This window comes from Pinus tabuliformis, chromosome 7 (assembly GCF_031772625.1).
Source record: "Pinus tabuliformis cultivar Carrire ecotype Pingquan chromosome 7, CPIR1, whole genome shotgun sequence".
In the NCBI taxonomy this organism is placed as follows: Eukaryota; Viridiplantae; Streptophyta; class Pinopsida; order Pinales; family Pinaceae; genus Pinus; species Pinus tabuliformis.
Window position 1 is genome coordinate 1,462,197,270 of NC_142293.1, and position 22,725 is coordinate 1,462,219,994.

Below are 22,725 nucleotides of genomic sequence, written 5' to 3' on the forward strand. Positions count from 1 at the left end.
GTAACTAAGACATATGAACATAATACACCCATCTGATGCAACAAATTTGTAGAAACTTAATCAACAATGATAAATTTATTGATTTGAATATTTCATTTCTCAATAATTAAAATAATTAGCCTTTTACCATCAAAATAATCATATCTTTCTTGCATTAATTGAATTTTATGGATATTAAAAAATGGGAATATTATTATATGTGGCTACACTCTCCCTTGCGCCACAGCCATAGATACAAGACTCAGACAAAGAATATTCTAGTTATATTGCCCCAAGTAAATAGCATATTCTAGTTATATTCCCCCAAGTTAAATCCGATCCGTTCATTTAAATTAAAATAAAATCAATTGCGCCCCATCCACCTGGGGTTGAAATAGGAAACGCCTACGGCCAACAACTTTAAGTTTGAGTATTCAATGAAAAGGTTTAAAATATGGAAAGTCGTGGGATGGGAAGATGTTTTAGAGGTAGCGCCAGTTTCTGTTAGAAATCCGAGAACGGTTTTGTATCTATAAATGAATAAATATTGATTGTGGAAGTTTATCGTTCCAGCAACTCCATCAACATTAAGTAGAATTTGTATAAGAGTTGAAATGTGCTTTAATGCCGATTGTAACATATCCTATAGTATGGTAATGGAACGTTTGAGCAGTAATTTCTTGACATTTTCATATAGTTGGGGAAACTACCACAGAAGTTCTGTCCGTTATTCGAAATTTTTGACATTTTGTTAGCGATATGATTCAGATGTATAATCGGCACAAGCCAACAAATTAAATGTTGAAAAACCATCAGATTTTTAAAAGTCAATGCCTGGATCTAAATCCAATAAACAGAATCTAGATATCATTGTCAGGGAACCTGTAAAGAATGGCCAGGCAGAAACTTTCGGAACCTCCCAGTACTAGCATTTTAGTGTTGAAGCTACAGAACGAGCCCACAGTTTGAGGTGTTCTTTCATATCCATTCTTGTGGCATTCGGGTTTGGCAGTTCCCAATTCTCCAGCGGCGATTTTTGAAACTCCAAATTCTTGTTGCTTTTGTCATGATCAATTAATAATCTCTTTAATCCAGGGAGAAGGTGCAGTAGCCGCGGGCTCAACTTGTCATGGCTGAAGTCAAAGCCAAGCTCCAGAAACCCTTTTATCTCTTCCATTTCCAGATCCTTTCTGAACTGGGGATTTCTCTTCTTTAGCTTCTTCTGTGATAGATCCATCCCCCGCAAAACGGTCTCGGACTTTGGCAGAGGTTTCCGTTGCCGAGCGAGTAAAGTGTTGGGTTAAGGCATATGGAGGCACATAGGATGAGCAGAGGGCTTGTCTTCCCTTCTCTGGTCAAGCATAACACGGGGATTTCCTTTGATATAATAGGTCATGGGCAATAAGTCGGAGATAAAACATAGAGGAACCTTCTTGTCACGAGAGTAGTCATAGAGGAATGAGTATTTGTAGATGCTACGACGCTCGGAAAGGGTAAAATACGATGTAAGAACGTAAAAAACATGAAGTTCACATTCTCGTTCGTCTGGCGGTTTCACAAGTTTCACATGACTCTAGAATTGGTGAATTAACGTGTAGTTTCAATCCCTTGGGCTTTCGTTAATCAATCCCGCAGGCTTCCGCCTCGCCCGACCGGTGGCGGGTCGATTCCCGGAATCGACCCGCCGCCGGTCGGGCGGGGCGGGGCGGCCCGGGGGTGGCCCTGCGCGGGCGGAGGGGGCCGGGGAGGGGGCTCATCCACAATGGACAATATGCTTTTGTTTTATCAAAAGTTACAACTTCTGTGTCCCTCCATTGAGCTACATACGGCATCCCATCTATGTCTTTTGTGGCCCTTGGTTCGTCTGGTCAACGTTGGTGGGTGGCTGTGAAGTATAGTCCTAGTTCTTCCTGGACAATTTTTGAGATTTAGAAACGTATTTCACGGTAGTCTGCCATCACGGCACCCCCGGGCCGCCCCGCCCTGCCTGACCGACGGCGGGTCGATTCCCGGAATCGACCCGCCGCCGGTCGGGCGGGGCGGGGTGGCCCGGGGGTGGCCCTGCACGGGCAGAGGGGGCCGGGGAGGGGGCTCATCCACAATGGACAATATGCTTTTGTTTTATCAAAAGTTACAACTTCTGTGTCCCTCCATTGAGCTACATGCGGCATCCCATCTATGTCTTTTGTGGCCCTTGGTTCGTCTGGTCAACGTTGGTGGGTGGCTGTGAAGTATAGTCCTAGTTCTTCCTGGACAATTTCTGAGATTTAGAAACGTATTTCACGGTAGTCTGCCATCTGTAATTTGCCATGATAGAGTTTGCAGACCGACTTGTATGACAAGGGTGGTCCATCTTTCGAAACTTCTAGTGACTCGTTCTTTTATGAACGCGTATCTAATTCTTCTCCATGAAATTTTGGCCTGGCAGTATTAGGTAATAATGTTGTGCATGACGAAGCTCTTGGAAGTATTAGATAATATTTTTGTGCATGACGAAGGTGTTGGAAGTATTAGCTACTAATGTTTGTGCATGACGAAGCTGTCACAAATAGTCCAATCCCTCTTGTATTTTATTACATATCCTAATAGCTGTATCGCAAATAAGAAGCACTTAGAACGCGCTAATTTAAGTCAGACATGGTTAGATGGCCACATCTGACGCTGAATCTACGCATTTGGATTACAGCAGCATGCTTGCACACTCATTAATGAGTTGCATCTGGATGCTTGTGTTTGTTGTTACTGATAGTGTACTATGTACGTTTTTCACTCTAATTCTATTAAAAATTTTAGTTGACTACAGAATGAGAGTGGGTTTAGGCAGGACTGGCCAAATAAAATGTGCTGACTGTACTACCAGAGTATAGGCAGAATTTTCTTCCGAAAGGGTTTAGACGATATGAAATTTGGGATTCTCCGTATTCGTCATTTTTATCTTTATTTGATTTCTTCAACAGTTTTCAAGCTTGAGCTAGTCATTTTGGTGTGGAAAAGGTATTTGTGATAAGAGAATATGATGATGCATATTGAGAAAGGAAAAACAAAACCTCTCGACCATGTTCAAGTGCTAGTCATTTTTCTCCTAACCCTCAACCCTCAAGCATGCTAAAGACCTCGTCATTTTCCTTCCCAAGTGAGAGAGAACTTTCCGATAGAAAGAACAACTTTATGAATGTTAGAAACATGAAAATGAAAATCTTGAACATCTTAAGAGTACTTTCTTTCTATCTTTTCCTTACAGTGTGAGTATTGAAACATCATATCAAAATTATTGGTTTATAAATTATATTTTGTTTGTTTTGCAAAGTTTGAGATATGTAAGTTGGTAGTTTAAAAGAATGGAGGTTTATATGTTAAAATTTAGATTTTGTTTTAAGGTTATGGTAAATGTGAGAGTTGGTTAATTATGGATAGAGTTTCTTTATTTAATACTTAATTATATTTTTTTATAATATTGTATTTCTAGGATGGGTTTGTTTTTGTTTTTTATATAATAATTTTGGTTATATTTATATGTTAAATAATAGTGTTGGTTAATAATTGTTATGGTGTTGGTTAATAATTGTTATGATATGATAATGAGGTAATAAAAACGGATTGTTTCTTTTTAATTATTATGTTATTTTTAAAATAGTGATTTATAATTTATTGGCTTCACCAATATTCATTATTCATTACCTTTTTTATTGCTCTTCAATCTTTGTTCAATTATGAGTGTTAGTGCTCTTCACGATTACTAGTATTAGCAAATACTTTGTCATTCGCATTTGTCTTCAAGTGCAATTCCTTTGCAAATTGTCAACTAAATGGTCAAGGTCAATACTATGTTTGTTTGATCATGATACGGGCATGAAGGGTTTCCTAAAGTTTAGGTTTAAGGCTTGGTTATTATATTGATAACATAGGCAAATGATAACCATCAATAAGTTCAAGTAATTTTATTGAGACCAATGCACAGTATTTAGAGATGTTTTCCAAAGTAATGCACAATGCTACTAGCATGGTATGTCATGTTTGGACAACATAGAACCCAACTTAGTGAACCAATAAAAGGAAATACTCATTGATATGTTTAAATATTCTTCTATGTAATTGTAGGGTCACAAATCAAGCTTTCTTCAATAAATATAATTTATGATACAATGTCAAAGAAAGGAAATGTCATCTCATACCAAACTATCCTATGCTCAACTCCTTCCAACTTGAATACTCATTTTGGTAGCTAAAAATCATATATGAGATGGCTATAAGTTAATACATGTGATATAAATTTATATTATGTAAACCATGCTAGACATAAAACTCAACTTTGTGATCTAGTTCAATGTAATTACAAACATTCCACACATTTCCTAGATAACTTAGGAAATAATAATTCCATTTATTATTTAGTTAAAGAAGAATATACAAGGTTGATGCATGTATTATTTAATTAGACTTTCATAAATATTTGCAAAAGAGAATGGTAACGGATAACCTAGTGCCCATATCATCCAATTATTATGTATGGTGTCATGGTATGAAGATTGCAAATGTATACTTAATCTTACTATAGAAATAGAAACCAATGTCCTCAAGGGTTATATCCTTGTTATTTATTTAAGTATAGAAGTAGTTATACATTTTTTTCCTATAACAATTAGAATCTTAGACCCTAAGGGGGTTTCACTTAGAGTTTATAGCTATGCCAATTAGAATAGTGTTGACATGGGAGTCTGCTGAAACCAGTCGTAGATCTAGAAGACTTTTGAAACCTGGAATGTTGGGCATGCATGTGGACTCAGATGGGGCACTAGTTGATGAAAGAGAAGAATATGGAACATCTTCGTCAGCATCCAGTCACTCATCTGAAGATGTGAATTGTGATGGTGTGCAAGAAAATATGAGTGATTTTGAATAATTGTTTAAGACAGATTATATAACTGATGTATGCATCATATCTTCAAATAAAATTAATGTTTTCCATATGTTGTTAAATGAGAAGTTATGAAGCATTTTTATGTTGTTGGATTATGTCTTAAGTATGATAAATTTTATTGTTTAAATATCTACAATGCAATATCAAATTAGAGATATAATGTATGTTTTATTCAGTATACAAATAAGGACTTTTGATTTCATTGAGTGATATACTTTGTTCATAATGTCATGGTTTTTTAATTTTATAGTTGAAAAAATTTCAATTTCTTTTGTATCTAGCATGGTGTGGTTGAAAACATGTTAAATTTATACTTAGGAAAGAAAAATGATATTCTACCAGAAACATTAATGTGTTTTTTCCTTAAAAATTAACTTTGTTTGAGACATAAAAAATTGGTTTTATTAGCATTTTTTAAAAAGTTTGAAAATTGACCCTAAAAAAAAAAACGTTATTCCAGTAGCATCACTTTCGTTTTGAAGCTATATTTTGCACGAAAATTTCGTAGTCACCACCATTTTTAAAACACGTTCAAAATTGGCACCTAAAAAAAAAAAACATCGTTCCAGTATACACACTTTTTGTTTTTAGCACTGTTTTTGATGTTTTTTTGGGGTTTTTGGGCCAGAGTTCCCGTTTTGAGTTTAGAGTTCCAGTTTCAAAGTTTACATTGTTCAATGTTGAACGATTGAAAATGTGAATAATAAGAATATAGTCAATTACAAACAATCTTCATTGCAATCAATATGAAATTATTTTCTTCTACTGTTCTTATTGTCACACCTATTGCTTATTTTCTATTACCACATATGAACGCAAAGTGATTAATAATGTTGAATGATGGAAAATGGAAATATTAAGAATGCAACCAATTACAAATAGTTTATGGTTTAAGGAAGCAAACATTTCGAGTAAGTCACCATTTTATTTAGTATGAAATTTCAAGTATTCTATTTATGGTTGAATATTGTAATACATAAGTCAATGCACTTCATGAACAATTTTTATGTACTTACACTCAGAGAGAGTGTGTATGATTTGGGGCTGAGAAGGAGAGACAAGGGGAGATAGAGATATAGATTTGGGGGGGGAGAGGTAAGAATAGAGAGGCAAAGACATGGAGGGAGGAAGAGATATAGATATAGAGCCAGAAGTGTCAGAGAGAGAGAGAGAATGGGAAGAGAGAGAGAAAGGGAGGGGAAAAAGGAGGGAGGGTGAGAGAGATAGAGAGAGAGATATATAGATATGGAGAGAGTGTGTGTATGTTTGGGGGGTGAGATAGAGAGATAAATAAGGAGAGACAATGAGAGATAGAGATATAAATGGAGGCGGTAGAGATCTGCTTACGCTAGAATCAATACACACTATTAATCTAATTACTTTGAAATTGGTGTACATCATACATCTAATGCATGAAATCATAAATCAATAGCTACATTGAAATCAATGCATCTAGTGCAAACAATCAAATACGATTAGAAATCAACATCTACAGTGAAATCAATGCATCTAGTGAAAATAATAAAATAGGATTATAAATCAATATCTACACTGAAATCAAGGCATCTAGTGCATGCAATCAAATAGGATTAGAAATCAATATCTAAAATGAAACCAATGCATCGAGTGCAAGAAATCAAATAGGAGTAGAAATCAACATCTACACTGAAATCAATTCATCTAGTGTAAGGTATTAAATAGGATTATAAATCCACATCTACACTAAAATTAATGCATCTAGTGAAAGCGACCAAATAGGATTAGAAATCAATATCTACACTGAAATTACACTGAAATCAATTCATCCAGTGCAAACAAACAAATAGGAGTAGAAATCAACATCTACACTGAAATCAATGCATCTAGTGTAAGTTATTAAACAGGATTAGAAATCGAAAGCTACACTACAATCAATATCAAGTGCAAGCGATAAAACAGGATTAAAAATCAACAACTACACTAAAATCAATACATCTATTTTAGTGAAAAATCAAAATATTCATGACTTTCAAGATCTAACTTCTATTTCTGTATTTGTCTCTGTGTATCTCATTATTCTTCCCTCTCTCTCCACCTTCCATTTTGTGTCTATCTCCCTCCCTCTCTCCTTCTCTCTCTCCTGCTCCCTCTCTCCCCTCTCTCTCTCTCTTTGCCTCTCCCTCCCTTCCTTTATCTTTCTCTTCTTCCCTCTCTCCCCCGCCATTTATATTTATACCTCCCTCCATCTATCCTTATTTGTCTCTCTATCCCAACCCCCTAAACACATGTCACACTCTCTTTCTCTCTCCATATATATCTCTCTTCCTCCCTCCCTCTCTTTGTCTCTCTCTTCTTCCCTCTTTCCCCCTCCATCTATATCTCTATCTCCCTCGGTCTCTCCTTCCTTATCTCTATATAGCAACCCACAAACATACACACTCTCTCTCCATATCTATCTATCTATCTATCACTCCCTCTCTCCATCTTCCTCTTCCTCTCTTTCTCCCTCTGTCCCCCTCTCTCTCTCTCCTTAGTCTACCTGTGCTACTTTTCTGGTATATTTTCTTGTCTAATTTAACTAAATCGGGTAGGATTTTTTTGACGTCACAAGTTTGAGTTAAAAAATCTCTTCTCTAATTTAATTAAATCAAGTAAGATTTTTTTGACATCACAAGTTTGAGTTAAAAATGTAGTTGAAAGGTTTTAGGTGATGAATCTATAGATGTAGTTGAAAAATCTCCACAATGAGTACCCTAAGGGTTTTTGAGAGTGATGAATCCATATATTCAATCAAAAAACCATTTCAAACAACAAAAAAATAAGATTTACCCTAAACAAGTATCCACCAAGATATCCAAAAAAAAAAAAAAACCATTCTTCTACAAGTATGTTTTGAAGTTTTTGCCTAAGAAGAAAAGTTAACATGTACAGCTCGGGTCTTTTCAAATTAACGGTGAGATTAGTTCTACTAAATATCCTAAACACAAAAGAGTAAGGACACGACCCAGTGCTTGTACTTTCATATATAGAGCATTATTAGCCTTTCGTTAATAATTTCGTTTAATTTTTTTAAAATTTTGTTATGAACCTTTTCCTTCTGTAGATGTACCATTCAGAGGTTGTCGTTATTTTCGACCGTACGTCATTGTGAGTTATCTCTAACGGAATCTACCTAAATATTTACTTCGTAGTCATATCAATCATGTGCTTGATATGCTTGCTGTTCGATTGAGTACTTTGCATTCACGTGCTGAGGGATTTCCCTCGTGCTGCTCTAAATTTCAGCTGCATGAAGTTCTTGAATAAAATTATAAGCTTCGGACTGTTCACTGCATAACCAAATGCATGAAACATGCTTTTATTGTTGTTGAAAAAGATTCTGAATCTTCGTTGGATTCATAATCCGATTCCTAATACCATCAGCATCCATCAAGCGCCTCTCGAATTCAGTAACAGTAATGAAAATGAAATAGTAATGGCAGTTTTTATTTACCAGTATAGTATTAATTTAATATGAATGAAGAGGAAGAAAATTTTCATGTACAAATTTATTTAGAGTATAATATATAATATATTATTTTTTATAGGTTAAATAGTATTTTTAAATACAATATAGAATATATCTAGAATTAAATATATATTTTAACAATTAAAAATTTAATTTTTTTATTATATATATATATATAATTGGCATTAAAATATTTTACATAGTATGTATATAGACATTTTATAGTGCAAATTCAAATGGTTTTTTTATTATTAATATATTTTTAAGTATATAGCAATATTAATTAGTATTAAATATTTTATTTAATAATTGTTTTTCTATAGATATATATGATATTGATATGGACATAAATTAGTTAACATAGATGTTCAAGTAGTTTATTTAAATCTCTTGTTGAAATATTTTTGAAAAGTATAAAATTTAAAACTTACATATCTCTCATAATAATAGGTTGTACAAATTTACATGCCCCTCATAATAGGTTGTCTTACATTTCCCTCATAGTGGGTTGTACAAACTTACACATCCCTCATAATGAGTTGTAGAATAAACTTTTGGCCTAAAAAATTATATAATTTTATTTAATATATTAATATTATTATTATTATTATCATTGTTGTACAAATTTACATGCCTCTCATAATGGATTGTCTTACATATCCCTCATAATGGCTTGTACAAACTTACACATCTCTCATAATGAGTTGTAGAATAAACTTTTGGCCTAAAAAATTATATAATTTTATTTAATATATTACTATTTTTATTATTATTATCATTGAAAATTATGATAATTCAATTGTTAAATAAATAATGAAAAAAATATTATTAACTGCTATCCATAATAGAATCAAACTCATTGCTATCAATAATATTTCCCTATTTGATATTTTATTAATTTTTAATTTTTGACCTATTAAAACTATATTTATCAACATAAATAGACTCTTCCTCATCCCCTCATGTAACGTATAATGAATCTACTCAAGGTACTTATAGTTGTTCATTCCTGACCAGAGCACAATGCACACCCAACTTTGCCTTTTCTTAAGTAATAAAGTTGCTATAAGTAATTAACATTTTATAAAAATAAGGATAATAAATATAAGTGATCATCACAGTTTACAATAGGTATTTATATAGTAAATTTATATTTGAAATTATATAATAGCATTTGCACCATATGTTGCAAAGGAAATGTTGTAAGATAGTAACATAGGAAAGTAAGACAGAAGCATAGGAAAGAATAGCATAGAAAATAATATATAGTATGCATAGGAAAGAATAGCATACAAAACAATAGATAGCATAAAAAAATACAACAACTACATCTGATATTGTGATGATGTGATGAATAAAAAAGAAAAATGTTAATTGAATGTTTTAGAACAATATGAAGCATAACTTTTTTGAATTAAATTCTCAAAAAAAAAATTAAAGTCCAGCAAAGCAAGACTTGCTAGGTACTCCCCGGATGCGGGTGATAGCTCGGATGAGACGTGTGTTTAAATGCAGCCACATGCCAGCCATGCGCCGTCGCAAGGGAAACACATGGGCGCATGCCTGTCTTCAGCTCACATGGAGGTTGCAGTAATGGCAGATGGGTTTCGAGGTGGAGGCAGTCATGTTAAAAGCAATGGTGGGTTGGATCTCACTACGCCGGTTCATGGTCTGTTCATGGTTCTTCCTCAGGGTATGTTTATGCAACCTCTGGAGCTGCGAACAGCTCCAAGAGGCTATCTTTCTATCTGGGCCAACTCACCGTCAGTTTGTGGTATCACCAGGATTGGTTTGATCCTCAATTTCGTGTTGTGCATTTTTTGTTTGGACCCTGCAATTATGGTCAGGCCTCGACAGCAAATGCTCATCCATCGAGGCACCTCCCATGGGGGGTCTTCGCGCCCTCCTGCAGATGCTACCTATCCCCATTGCTGCCATTGTAATTGCCATCGTACCCTTGATGCCAACCCCCTTCAGTCAAGTCAATTCCTGGACTCAAGCGCTCCTGATTCTGCTTCCTCGCCCGCCTTCGGCTCTGCCATTTTCAATTTCAACAGTTCTTTGAACTGCCCCCGGATCAGTGCCCATGTGTCAGTTCTCTTCATCGAAGCCTCCTCGGATGGCAGCGACTCTCAAGACGGTCGGGGGAAGCAGCCAGCTGACGGTTCAGAGACAGTCATGAAAACGCCTGCGGCAGTACCAGAGAATGTCTCAAATCGCCCTCTGGCTCAGGAGGCAATGATCAGCAAAGGCGAAGATGTCAACATGGAAACTGCTCCCACTGCAGCGGAGGTGGAGGAATACGGGTGGTGCCGGGTGGTTGAGGAGGAACCGGACGAATAGCGGTGTCGTCGTTCCAGGTCTCTGCGGCACATCTGTTAAGCCTTTCGGCCTCTCTCGCTGCTTTGATTATATTTTGGTCTTAAGTTTATGTTATGTTGGCAAACTGTCTATGTTTGGGTCTTGGGTACCGGGATCTTGTTCTATGGTTGGGATGTGTCTGTTTTCCCCTGCGCGGGATTATTCTGATGTTCTGTTGGCGCCCCTGCGAGGGCTGGTTTATTTTTGGTCTGGTTAAGTCCTCGGACATTGCAGTCTCAGTTGTTCCAAGCTGCCATTACAGGCAACTGGTTCTTTTTGTCTTGAAATGATGTAACTGATCTCTGTTTATGTATATAATAGAATAGTTTTAACGAGGAAAAAAAAAAAAGACTTGCTAGGTACTCACTGGTCAAAGATTGACTTGTAGGATACCACAAATTCAATTTATAGGTAGATGAAAAATTACGTGTCAAAAAATAAAAGTAAAACTCTCCATTTGAAAAGTGTTTTTTATGCATTTTCGTAATGCAAATCAAGCTCTTTCCCGCCTCTTACAAGTCATTTTACCTTATGAGTTTTTCAACATTAATTTGAAGCAATATTGGATATGGAGAAAACATACAGAGAAAACCTACCTTGGTTACTTCCATATGTAGTTGAAATGATCAATTAGCACTCATGAATATCATTGCTAAAAGGCCATTAATAGACAAAAATATGATTTCAAGATACGGAATGCATGGGGATGGAGTGGAAGCTCTCACACTTTTCTATGGAATTGAATGAACAGGCATGAAGCCATATCGCGTCACCTTCATTGGTGTCATTTATGCATGTAGCCATGAAGGCATGGTGGACTAGGACTAGTTGCATTTTAATCGAATGAGAAGGAATTATTGAGTAGCACCCATGGTGGGTCATTATGCATGTATTATTTATCTGTGTGGGCATGTTGGGCAGCTTAATGAGGCATTCAATCTGATTGAAATAATTTCATTAAAGCTGGAGATTTGTGTATTTAGCGCTTTGTTTGGTGCATGTATAATTCACTATAATGTAGAGATATGAGAATGGGCCACAAATCAACTAATTGATTTAGAACCTGAAAATCTAGGATATTATGTACTACTATCAAATTTATATGCAATTGTTGGAAGATGGGATGGAGTAATAAATATTAGAACTCAAATACAAGAAGGACGTTGTTGGCTAGAGGTGAAAAACAAATTCCATGCATTCCGAGACAATTCACATTTGCATGCGGAAAAAATCTACACAATGCTAGAAAGGTTGGTTGAGGAGATATAGAAATTTGGTTATTTCCCAAATACAATTTTTGTGTTGAATTATGTTCACAGAAGTAGATAAAGTATACATATTTGAGTCCATAATGCAAAAATGTATACATATTTGTGCCCAACACTTTACCAAGTTTCTTTTGTTATTGAAAAGAAAATTAAAGATGTTAGGTGACTCGATGAAAGATATTAAAGCAAGGCACTCTCAACATATATAAAATATACTATTTCTCAAGCTTTCTATGAGTTTGTTAAACAAAGCATGTTGACCTTACATTCAAAATATTTTTTCTATGTAGGTTGCTTATTCATTTCAATAATTTGTGATTTCAAAATAAACGTGTTTGATGTCGTCATTACATTCTTTAACTCATCAAATCTTGCAAGAGCTTCACCAAGATGCCTGGAGACCTCAATTGATTATTTTGGAAGGGTTAAAAAGGACAGATTAGCAAGAGTCACTCTTTTTCAAATCATTAATTAGAAGAAATAGACACACAACCTTCTACAAACCCTTACACATGTGATGCCCTAATTAAGTGGATTATATCAAATTACCCATAATGGTTGCATATTCATTTACGTAATTTTAAATTTTAGATGAAAAGGGAATAAAGAGTTGTATTTTCAACCCATGATAGGGATTCCTTAAGTCATTTGAAGACTCAACATCAATTGATTATTTTGGAAGGGTTAAAAAGGATAGATTATCAAGAGTCACTCTACACACAACCATATACAAAACCTTACCCATAACTATTTGGTTGCATATTCATTTACATAATTTTAAATTTTAGATGAAAGGTGATTAAAGAGTTGTATTTTGAACCCATGATAGGGCTTCCTTAAACATTTGAAGACTGAACATCATGGAATTCTCAGAATGGGAATCACCATGAAACTTTGAATGCCTTTTACCAGATGAAACTTGCAGGTGTGAAACTGGACTCTGCACCCTTGTGAGAATTATTCATCTATGTCTTAGCTCAAAGGATATTCAATACAATGAGAGAATTCATGATTCTTTAGTTCACAATGGATTGGATTATTGGGTAATGCAATTGTATAATTTCATATAAATAAGTGTAGAAACAACACTTTTGATTCTACCATTCACATTCAGATACATGGAAAAGTCTATGAGGCTCAAACAACCACAATATTTTTACCTTGTTGGTATATAAATCAAATAAAAATTTTAGAACAAAAACAAATTATATTTTCAAAGAAAACATAGATTGCATCATAAGTGGAAGTACAAAATGATTAAATGAAGTGAAAAAAAAAACAATATGTGATGACTTATTTTTTACAACATAGATAGAGAAGATTGATGGCTTGCATGGGTTTGAAGCTATGGAAATTGTTTTGCATGTTCATAAAAGAAATGGGTAAGCCCCAATAAAATGTGTTTCTTGTCTATTATTTGTAATTGTTGAAAAGTTATTTGGACTAAGAGTTGCCTGAAGAAAGAATTAAACCAATATACAAAGAACTTAGAGCCCTAGTGAAACATGCACAAGACAACAATTGAATTTTCACTCAGACCATGAAGGCTACATAACAAAAAATCTTGTTTATCTCTTAAACTTTTATTTGCGCAGATTTATCCTATGAAATATATTTCAGAAAAATACAATACATAAGAAATATGCGAGGAAAAATTATTAAATAGTAAAATACATTCTGAGACTCAATGAGAGTGTGAAAGATCCTAAAAGCATACCTAAAAATGATGAGATAAATCCACAACTCACTTTCTCGTAGGACCTATACATGAGATATTAGGCATTCTTTGAACGTATCTACCAAGGAAATAAATGTCCTTTACCAGTGATGCTTTTGTAGTAAGCTGAAGAGCGAGATTAAGATGTAAATTGTAACTCTCTTCAGTCTGTCGTGCCTATTTCTTCTCACCCTCAACACTCTGCCTAGTATCATCATTTTTCCATTCTTCATAAAATACATTGAATAAGCTAAAATCAGTGACATTCAAAGAAAAGTTGGGAGAGTTGTTAGTAAGGGGAAAATCCCAAGAATAGAGATGCCTGAAAAATTTTATTTGTGCAGATTTATCCCATGAAATATATTTCAGAAAAACACAACACATGAGAAATATACAAGAAAAAATTATAAAATAGTAAAATACATTCTCAATGAGACAGTGAAAGATCCTAAAAACATACCCAAAAACGATGAGATAAATCTAGAACTCACTTTTTCGTAGAACCTATGCATGAGATATTAGACATTCTTTGAACGTGTCTGCCAAGGAAATTAAGGTCCTTTATTAGTGATGCTTCTGTTGTAAATTGAAGAGTGAGATTAAGATGCAAATTGTAACTCTCTTTAGTTTGTTGTTCCCATTTCTTCTCAGCCTCAACACTTTGCCAAGTATCATCATATTTTCATTCTTATTCATAAAATACATTGAATAAGCCAGAATCAATGAAATTCAAAGAAAAATTGGGAGAGTTGTTAATAAGGGGAAAATCCAAAGAATAGAGATTGTCTACAAAGTTTCTTCCACTAGACCCCCTCTGTACTCTCGTGGATGATGGACCCATAATTGTTACTCCCACTTAAACTCTTATCACCAAGCCAGACATTGACCCTATGAAGGTTGTACTCACCAAGGATATTCACATGGTCCACGGGTGAAACACTTTACATATTTCACTACATTAATTAAAAGAAATACACATGCAACCTTCCATAATCCCTTACCGATATGATGCCCTAATTAAGTGGATTTTATCAAATTACTAGTAACTCTTTGGTTTCATATTCATTTACATAATTTTCAATTTTAGCTTAAAAGTGATTAAAGAGTTTTATTTTCAACCAATGGTAGGGCTTCCTTAGTACATTTGAAGACTCAACATCAAGATGTTATCAGAATGGGAATCACCATGAAACTTTGAATTCCTTTCATCATGTGGAACTTCCAAGTTTGAAACTTGACTCTGCACCCTTGTGAGCATTCTTCCTATATGGCCCATCTCAGAGGATCTTCAACACGACAAGATAATTCATGACTTTGTAGTTCACAATGGATTGGATTATTGGGTAATGCACTTATAGACATGCATTCGATATCCAGGAGTGAGATTGGAGACCAAGTATTTGGTAGATTGTCTTACAAAGATGTGGCCTCCTCGAATGATTCCATTGTAGGCTATTATTATAATTTTTATTTTGAAAAATCTTAGAACCGCTATAATTAAATGGATAGTTTAGATTCTTTACCTAATTCAGTCATTATGATAAATATTCTTTGAATCTGTAGCCATTTAATATATCTACTGTAATACAAGAGGATCCACAATTACATCATTATAAATGGATTTTGAGTCAAGTTTGTGTAGGTGACGCCCTCATATGCATCTATCAATTTTCAAGTGTGGGGTTGTGGACCATTTATTTGATAATTTTTCTATAAAGGATTTTCTATTATGGATTTCCATTATTGCAGGATACTAAATGCATGGGATGGAATGGAATCTCTCACACTTTTCTATAGAATGGAATGGGCAAGTGCGAATCCAAATTAAATCACCATCACTAGTGTCATGTTTGATTGTAGTCGTGTAGGTCTTTTGAATGAGGGTTGGCTGCATTTCAATTACAAGAGAAGATAAATGCAAAATACCCATGATGGATCATTATACAGGCATGGTTGGTCTACTTGGGCATGCTAGATAGTTAAATGATCCATGTGCTATTATTATAGGAATGCCAGTACAACCAATAAGAGGTTAGAATATTGAAGCAAAGTAAGATTAGAGACCAAGTATTTTCTACATTGTCTTACAAAGCCATGGCCTCCTAAAATGATGCCATTGTGGGCTATTAGCACATTAGAATCTTGAGGCAGAGTAAGATTGGAGACCAAGTATTTACTACATTGTCTTAGAAAGACATGGCCTCCTAGAATGATGACATTGTAGGATATTATTATAATTAGTATTCTAACAAAGCTTAGAACCACTATTGTTAAATGGATAGTTCAAATGCTTTACCTAATTCAGTCATCGTGATAAATATTCTTCAAATTTGTAGTCATTTAAGATAAATAATATAATATAAGGGGATGCACAATTACATCATCTGAAATGGATTTTGAGTCAGGTTTGTGTAGTTGATGCCCTCATATGCATCTATCAATTGTCAAATGTATTAGTTTAGAGGTTGTAGATCATTTCATTGATATATTTTATATAGAAGATTTGTTATTATGGAGTACCATTATTGCAGGATATTAAATGCATGGGGGTGGAATGGAATCTCACACTTTTCTATACAATGGAATGGACAAGTGTGAATCCAAATTAAATCTCTATCATTGGTGTCATGTTTACTTGCAATTTTGTAAGTCTTTTGAATGAGGGTTGGTTGCATTTCAAATACATGAGAAGATAAATGAAGAATGCCCATGGTGGATCATTATATAGGCATGGTTGGTCTACTTGGGCATGCCGAATAGTTAGATGATCCATGTGCTATTATTGTAGGAATGCCAAGACAAAAAATAATATATTAGAATCTTGTGGCAAAGTATGACCCAAATGAGGTCAAGATGCAAAAAAATCTATTTCTATATTTAAATGAGTGTAAAGACAAAACCCGTGATTCTAAATTCATAGTTAGATGCATGAAAATGTCTGAGTTTCAAACAATCATGATAGTTTTACCTTGTTGGTATGCCAACCCAATCTCTCTTGAAACCCCACCCTAAATGAACACTAACCAAAGATTAATAATTAACCTAGTGGCTTCCCTTTGTCTTTCCTATTGTGATTCTACATTCACGTTCAGATGCATGAAAAAGTCTATGAGGTTCAAACAATCACGATATTTTTACCTTGTTGGTATACCAATCCAATCTCTCTTGCAACCCCACCCTAGATGAACACTGACCGAAGATTAATAATTAACCTAGTCGTTTCCCTTTGTCTTTCCTACTTCTCCCACCTTGGTCTGAGTTGCTTTCGTAAACCAAGTGGAAAATCCACTCCCTTCCTCCTTCCTCCTCATGATGAGGGAAGGGTCATTTGTGTGGTGGTGCATTACTTTCCCAATTTCTTTCATAAACCAAGTGGTGACTCCACTCCCTTCCTCCTCCCTCCTTATGATGAGGGCAGTGCCATTTGTGTGGTGGTGCATTACTTTACTCTAACTGCCACTCCATAGCAAAAAACACATATTTCACTATAAAAAAATTAGAAAAAAAACAAAACATCTTTTCAAAGAAAATATAGCTTGCATCATAAGTGGAAGTACAAAATGATTAAGTGAAGTGAAACAAAACAATATCTCACAAATAAAGTTTTACAAGGTAGACATAAAAGATTCATGGCTTGCATGTGTTTGAAGCTATGGAACTTCTTTGCATGTTCATAAAATAAATTGGTAAGCTCCAAGAAAATGCCTATTATTTGCTGATATTGACAATCTATGTGAACTAAGAGTTTCTTGAAGAAAGGGATAAACCAATATACAACGACTTTGAGCATTAGTGAGCCTTACAACTCATGAGGCCTATGTTGCGGTTAAAGAATTTATGTGAACTAAGAGTTGCTTGAAGAAAGGGATAAACCAATATACAAAGAATTTGAGCATGAGTGAGCCTTACAACTCATGAGGCCTATGTTGAATTTAAATACCTTGTCTTATTATTCCAACTTGAATGCCTCATAAAGAAATAGATTGTGATTTCTTGCCTTTAAAATAAAGAAAACCTTTTGTGCTTTCTTTTCCCAAAAAAGGATACCATTGAACCATGAGCATGTTTTCTTAGCTTGTATTCTTGTATTTGAAATATTACCTAGAATGTTCCAATAATCAAAGTTGCAAAACTACTAGTCATAAATAGCAAAATTAAAATATTGTACATATTTCACTATTAAAAAAATTTAGAATGAAATGAAAATGTCTTTCCAAAGAAAATATAGCTTGCATCATAAGTCGAAGTACAAAATGATTAAACAAAGTGAAACAAAACAATATCTGATGAATTAAGTTTTACCAAGTAAATAGAAAAGATTGATGGCTTGCATGTATTTGAAGCTATGGAACTTCTTTTGCCTGTTCATAAAAGAAATTGGTAAGCCCCAAGAAAATGTGTTTCTTGTCTATTTATATTTGCAAATATTGACAAGTTATGTTAACTAAGAGTTGCTTTAAGAAAGGGATAAACCAATATACAAAGAACTTAGAGCTTGAATGAGCCTTACAAATAATGAAGCCTATTTTGAAGTTAAAGACCTTGTTTGATTATTTTAACTTGAATACCTAGATTGTGATTTGCTAAATAGAAAAGAGCTTTTGTGCTTTCTTGATTGAATTTTTTCCAAAAAAAAGATACCATTGAACCATGAACATGTTTTCTTAGCTTGTATTCTTGTATTTGAAACATTACCTAGTATGTTCCAATAATCAAAGTTGCAAAACTACTAGTCATAAATAGTAAAATTGAAATAAAGTAAACATTTGATTGGGTAAATATGAGTTAGTCTTTTACAAGTTACTTTAAATTTAAGAAAACATTCCAATTTTAACTATTTCAAATGTGCAGAGACATCACTGCTATATAATTTTAGTTTTTGAAATAGTAAAACAAACTTTTTTGAAATGACTAAGAAAAACTAATTTCTTGTTAAAACAAGAAATAATAATTTTAATTTTTAATTAAATTTCAAAACCAAATTATAATTCTAGTTTTTGAAATGGTAAAACAAAACTTTTTTGAAATGATTAAAAAAACTAATTTCTCATGTAAAGACAAGAAATAATAATTTTAATTTTTAATTAAATTGTCAAACAAAATTAAAATTTTAGTTTTTGAAATAGTAAAACAAAACCTTTTTGAAATGATTTAAAAAAAGGTTAAGATAAGAAATAATAATTTTAATTTTTAATTAAATTTCAAAACAAAATTATAATTTTAGTTTTCCAGATAGTAAAACAAAACTTTTTTGAAATGATTAAAAAAACTAATTTCTACTCTATAATTCTAGTTTTTGAAATAGTGAAACAGGACTTTTTTAAAATGATTAAAAAAACTTATTTCTGAGGTTAAGACAAGAAATAATAATTTTAATTTTTAATTAAATTGAGAAACAAAATTATATTTATAGTTTTTGAAATAGTAAAACAAAATTGTTTTGAAATTATTAAAAGAAACTAATTCATGAGGTTAAGACAAGAAATAATAATTTTAATTTTTAATTAAATTGCAAAACAAAACTATAATTAGTTTTTGAAACAGTAAAACAATTCTTTTTTGAAATGATTAAAAAAATCTAATTTTTTAGGTTAAGACAAGAAATAATATATTTAATTTTAATTCTAGTTTTTGAAATAGTAAAAGAAACTTTTTTGAAATGATTAAAAAAACTAATTTCTACTATGTAATTCTAGTTTTTGAAATCGTGAAACAATTTTTTTTGAAATGATTAAAAAAATTATTTAATTTTTAATTAAATTGCAAAACAAAATTATAATTCTAGTTTTTGAAATGTAAAACAAAACTTTTTTGAAATGATTAAAAAAAGACTAATTTCTCACATTAAAACAAGAAATAATAATGTTTATTTTTAATTAAATTGCAAAAGAAAATTCAATATTATAAGATTAAAGATTAAGATTCATAGTATTCCAAAAATATGTGTTGTTTGCCATATAATCATATTAATAAGATACCATTTTGAAATACTTTAAAATTTTTATTTTAAATATAAAACAATAGATTCTTCCAAACTATTAAACCTCATAAAAAGATGATTACTATAAATAGGTTAAGAAAATGATTGCTTATCTATTTAGATATATTTAACATAAAAAAATCATAGTTACAATAAAAAAATTTAATAAATTAGTAATAACTTTAACAATATTACAAAAATATATGCATTGTTTTGCGGTATAACTATATTAATAAGACACCATTTTGAAATACTTTTAAATTTTAGTATAAATACAAAACAATGGATCCTTCTAAACTATTAAACCTCATAAAAATGCTAGAGAATTAATTATTTTGCCACTGTAAATAAATAAGAAAATAATTATTTATTTACTTAAATATATTTAACATATAAAAAAAATATAGTTACAATAAAATATTAATAAATTAGTAATAGCTTTAATATTTTAATAGTTAAATTAATAACTAACATAATTTTTCTCAGTAAAATTCTTGTCAAATTAAACAGGGTTATCATAATGATGAATGGTTTTCCCAGAATTCTCATAATGATGAACAGTTTTCTTTTGATTCTAGCGAACCTGCCAATTCATTTACATGAACAAATTCATGGCACCTTTTAAATAATATGAACAAATTAATGGCACCTTCCGAATAATATAATAATAATTTTTTACTGTTGCAATCCCTCCGCTCTCCGCTCTCCACTCTCCATATACATTGGTTATATTGAACTTAAGCCTCTTTCACAATCTTTGGGCTGTGTGAAATACAAGAAGTCCTTGCCCTCCGCCAACAGAATCAATCGATTTATATCTGATACTCTCATAGAGACGTTTCAGCGTTCCATCTTAAGAAGCTCTGGCTTTGGCCTAGGTGCCACAATCCCTCCGCCAAGGAATGAATGAGAATCTGACTTCGCCCCTCGCCTAAAGCAAGATCTAGAAGCCATGCGGAGCATAAGCATTTTCCTTAAACTATCAAGAAACCGTTACACACTTTAATTTTTTTTTTTTTTTATTTACTATTAACTATTAATCTGATGTTTAAAATTTTTTAATTGTTTAACATTTTTATCTAATAATGCAGACATGTACAGCCTTGAGCTTAAGTTGATTGCTGATTCTTAGAACATGAGCACGGTCAGAAAATTGATCACACCATGTCCATCCGATTCCGGAATATTTGGGAAATCAGCCATCAACATAAGAATGCTCCATGTACAAATTGGTAATTGGAAGAGTTGTTTTTAAAGAGTGACACACTTTACTGTTACACACTTTAATTATTTTTTTGTCTTTATTTATTATTAATTATTAATCTGATGTTTAAAAATCTTTAATTGTTTAACATTTTTATCGGATGGTGCAGACATGCACAGACTGGTAGCTGCGACAGTTGTTTTCAAAGAGTAGCAGCTTGGAGAGTTGTTCAAAAGAAAACGCCTTACAACCTAATAACTTATTAAATCTTCTATCGAAATTCATCATTTATTATTAAATTATGAGCCAATGTACAAGATTAAAATTATTATTTTAGTTACGGACAATGCTATAAAATTGTTCGTTATCAAGCCTTGCTTAAATCTAACTTAGTTGGAATGAAAACAAAATATATTTTTGTGGAGAACAAAATTGAAAGGCTTAGAAACTAGTAGATTGATTAGGATTAAGTTTTCCTTGATTCTATCGTGAAATATAAAAATAAGGACAAAAAAGGTACATTTCTCGATAGCATATGGACTTGATATGAACTTTTTCTTGATTTTATCAGGAATAAAACACAGAAATGATATTATTTAAAGTTTAAACAGCGATTCTGCATGCGGAAAAATTCAATGAATCGTTGAAACTTAATGCCCAGAAATGTAAATTACCTCCAGCCATTGGTGATGTTCTTGATGCAAACCACAGTCCAGTTGCTTCTTTACTGAAAACAATGCTCCAGCTTCAATCCACGCAAAAGAAAAGAATACAGAAAATCTGAAGGCACTTCCAAGCTCTGCTCTCTCAGTTAGATGGTGTAAAAACTGAAGGGAAAATTGAGATACAAGCTTGGGGACCAAACAGATAAATTTATAGCCAAGCTTCCATCAAGCTTCTGATGGCTATGTGTCAGGTGTTCTACAGATCAAGGTAGAGAACTCCAGATGGAGTAATGGACCACTTCAGTAGCTCCCAACAATAAATTTATTAACTGCAGTTGATTTCCTTAACTTAAGGAAATTACTGCAGTTGGTTTCCATAAATTAAGGAAAGACTGCAGTTTAAATTCCATAATTGTAGGCAGCAATTGTTCAAAAAATTAATGGAGCGTAACATTCTCCCACTTGGTCCATACTTCCAAACTTAATGTCTCAACTTAAAAACCATTGATAATCTGTATTAAGTAATAGATACATGAATCATGGCGATAAGTCCTCTAATGACGACTTTCTTTTCTTTAACATGTTCCCTTATAGCTAAATACTTAATGTCGATGTGTTTATTTCGAATCCCATTCAGCTGCTGTTTTTATGGCTAAAAACAACAATTGTACAACTACAAAATTTAAAAAAAATCACATGTTTATGTTAAAATTGAGGCTTAATAAAATTTCATGTTTTACCAATGTAAATCATGCTCAAAATTGAATCTAATGACATAAAAATTGCCTGTGGGCTAAATTTTTAATTCAAGCAGATTCAATTATTCATTGTTTTGAACTTTATGATAAAACTATTAATTCATAACTCCTGTGGGTAGGTTATGAAATTTTATCCTAATTAATTACATAAATATAATAAAAATTCCTGTGGGATAAAATTTATTATATTTAGTCTAATTAATTACAATTTAATGTCTAAATAATCTTTATGTGATCTAACCAATCAAAATATATAATTTTAATTAATTAAAGATGCTGTGGCTATTCTCTAATTAATTAAAATTATATGGATCACTAGACATTATCCATTATAAATTGCATAAACAAAAAATTTCTTATAAAATTATAAACATTTATTTAACCAGAG

The 22,725-nt window shown here is 32.8% G+C and overlaps 1 protein-coding gene across 1 annotated transcript; it reads right to left on the minus strand.

The window, feature by feature from the left end:
• Positions 1-904: 904 nt before the first annotated feature.
• LOC149253297 (uncharacterized) lies at positions 905-1,216 on the minus strand. Its single transcript, XM_089454425.1, has one exon. It carries the CDS (start codon positions 1,214-1,216, stop codon positions 905-907), a length of 312 nt encoding a protein of 103 aa, XP_089310551.1.
• Between the last annotated feature and the right edge of the window lie 21,509 nt (positions 1,217-22,725).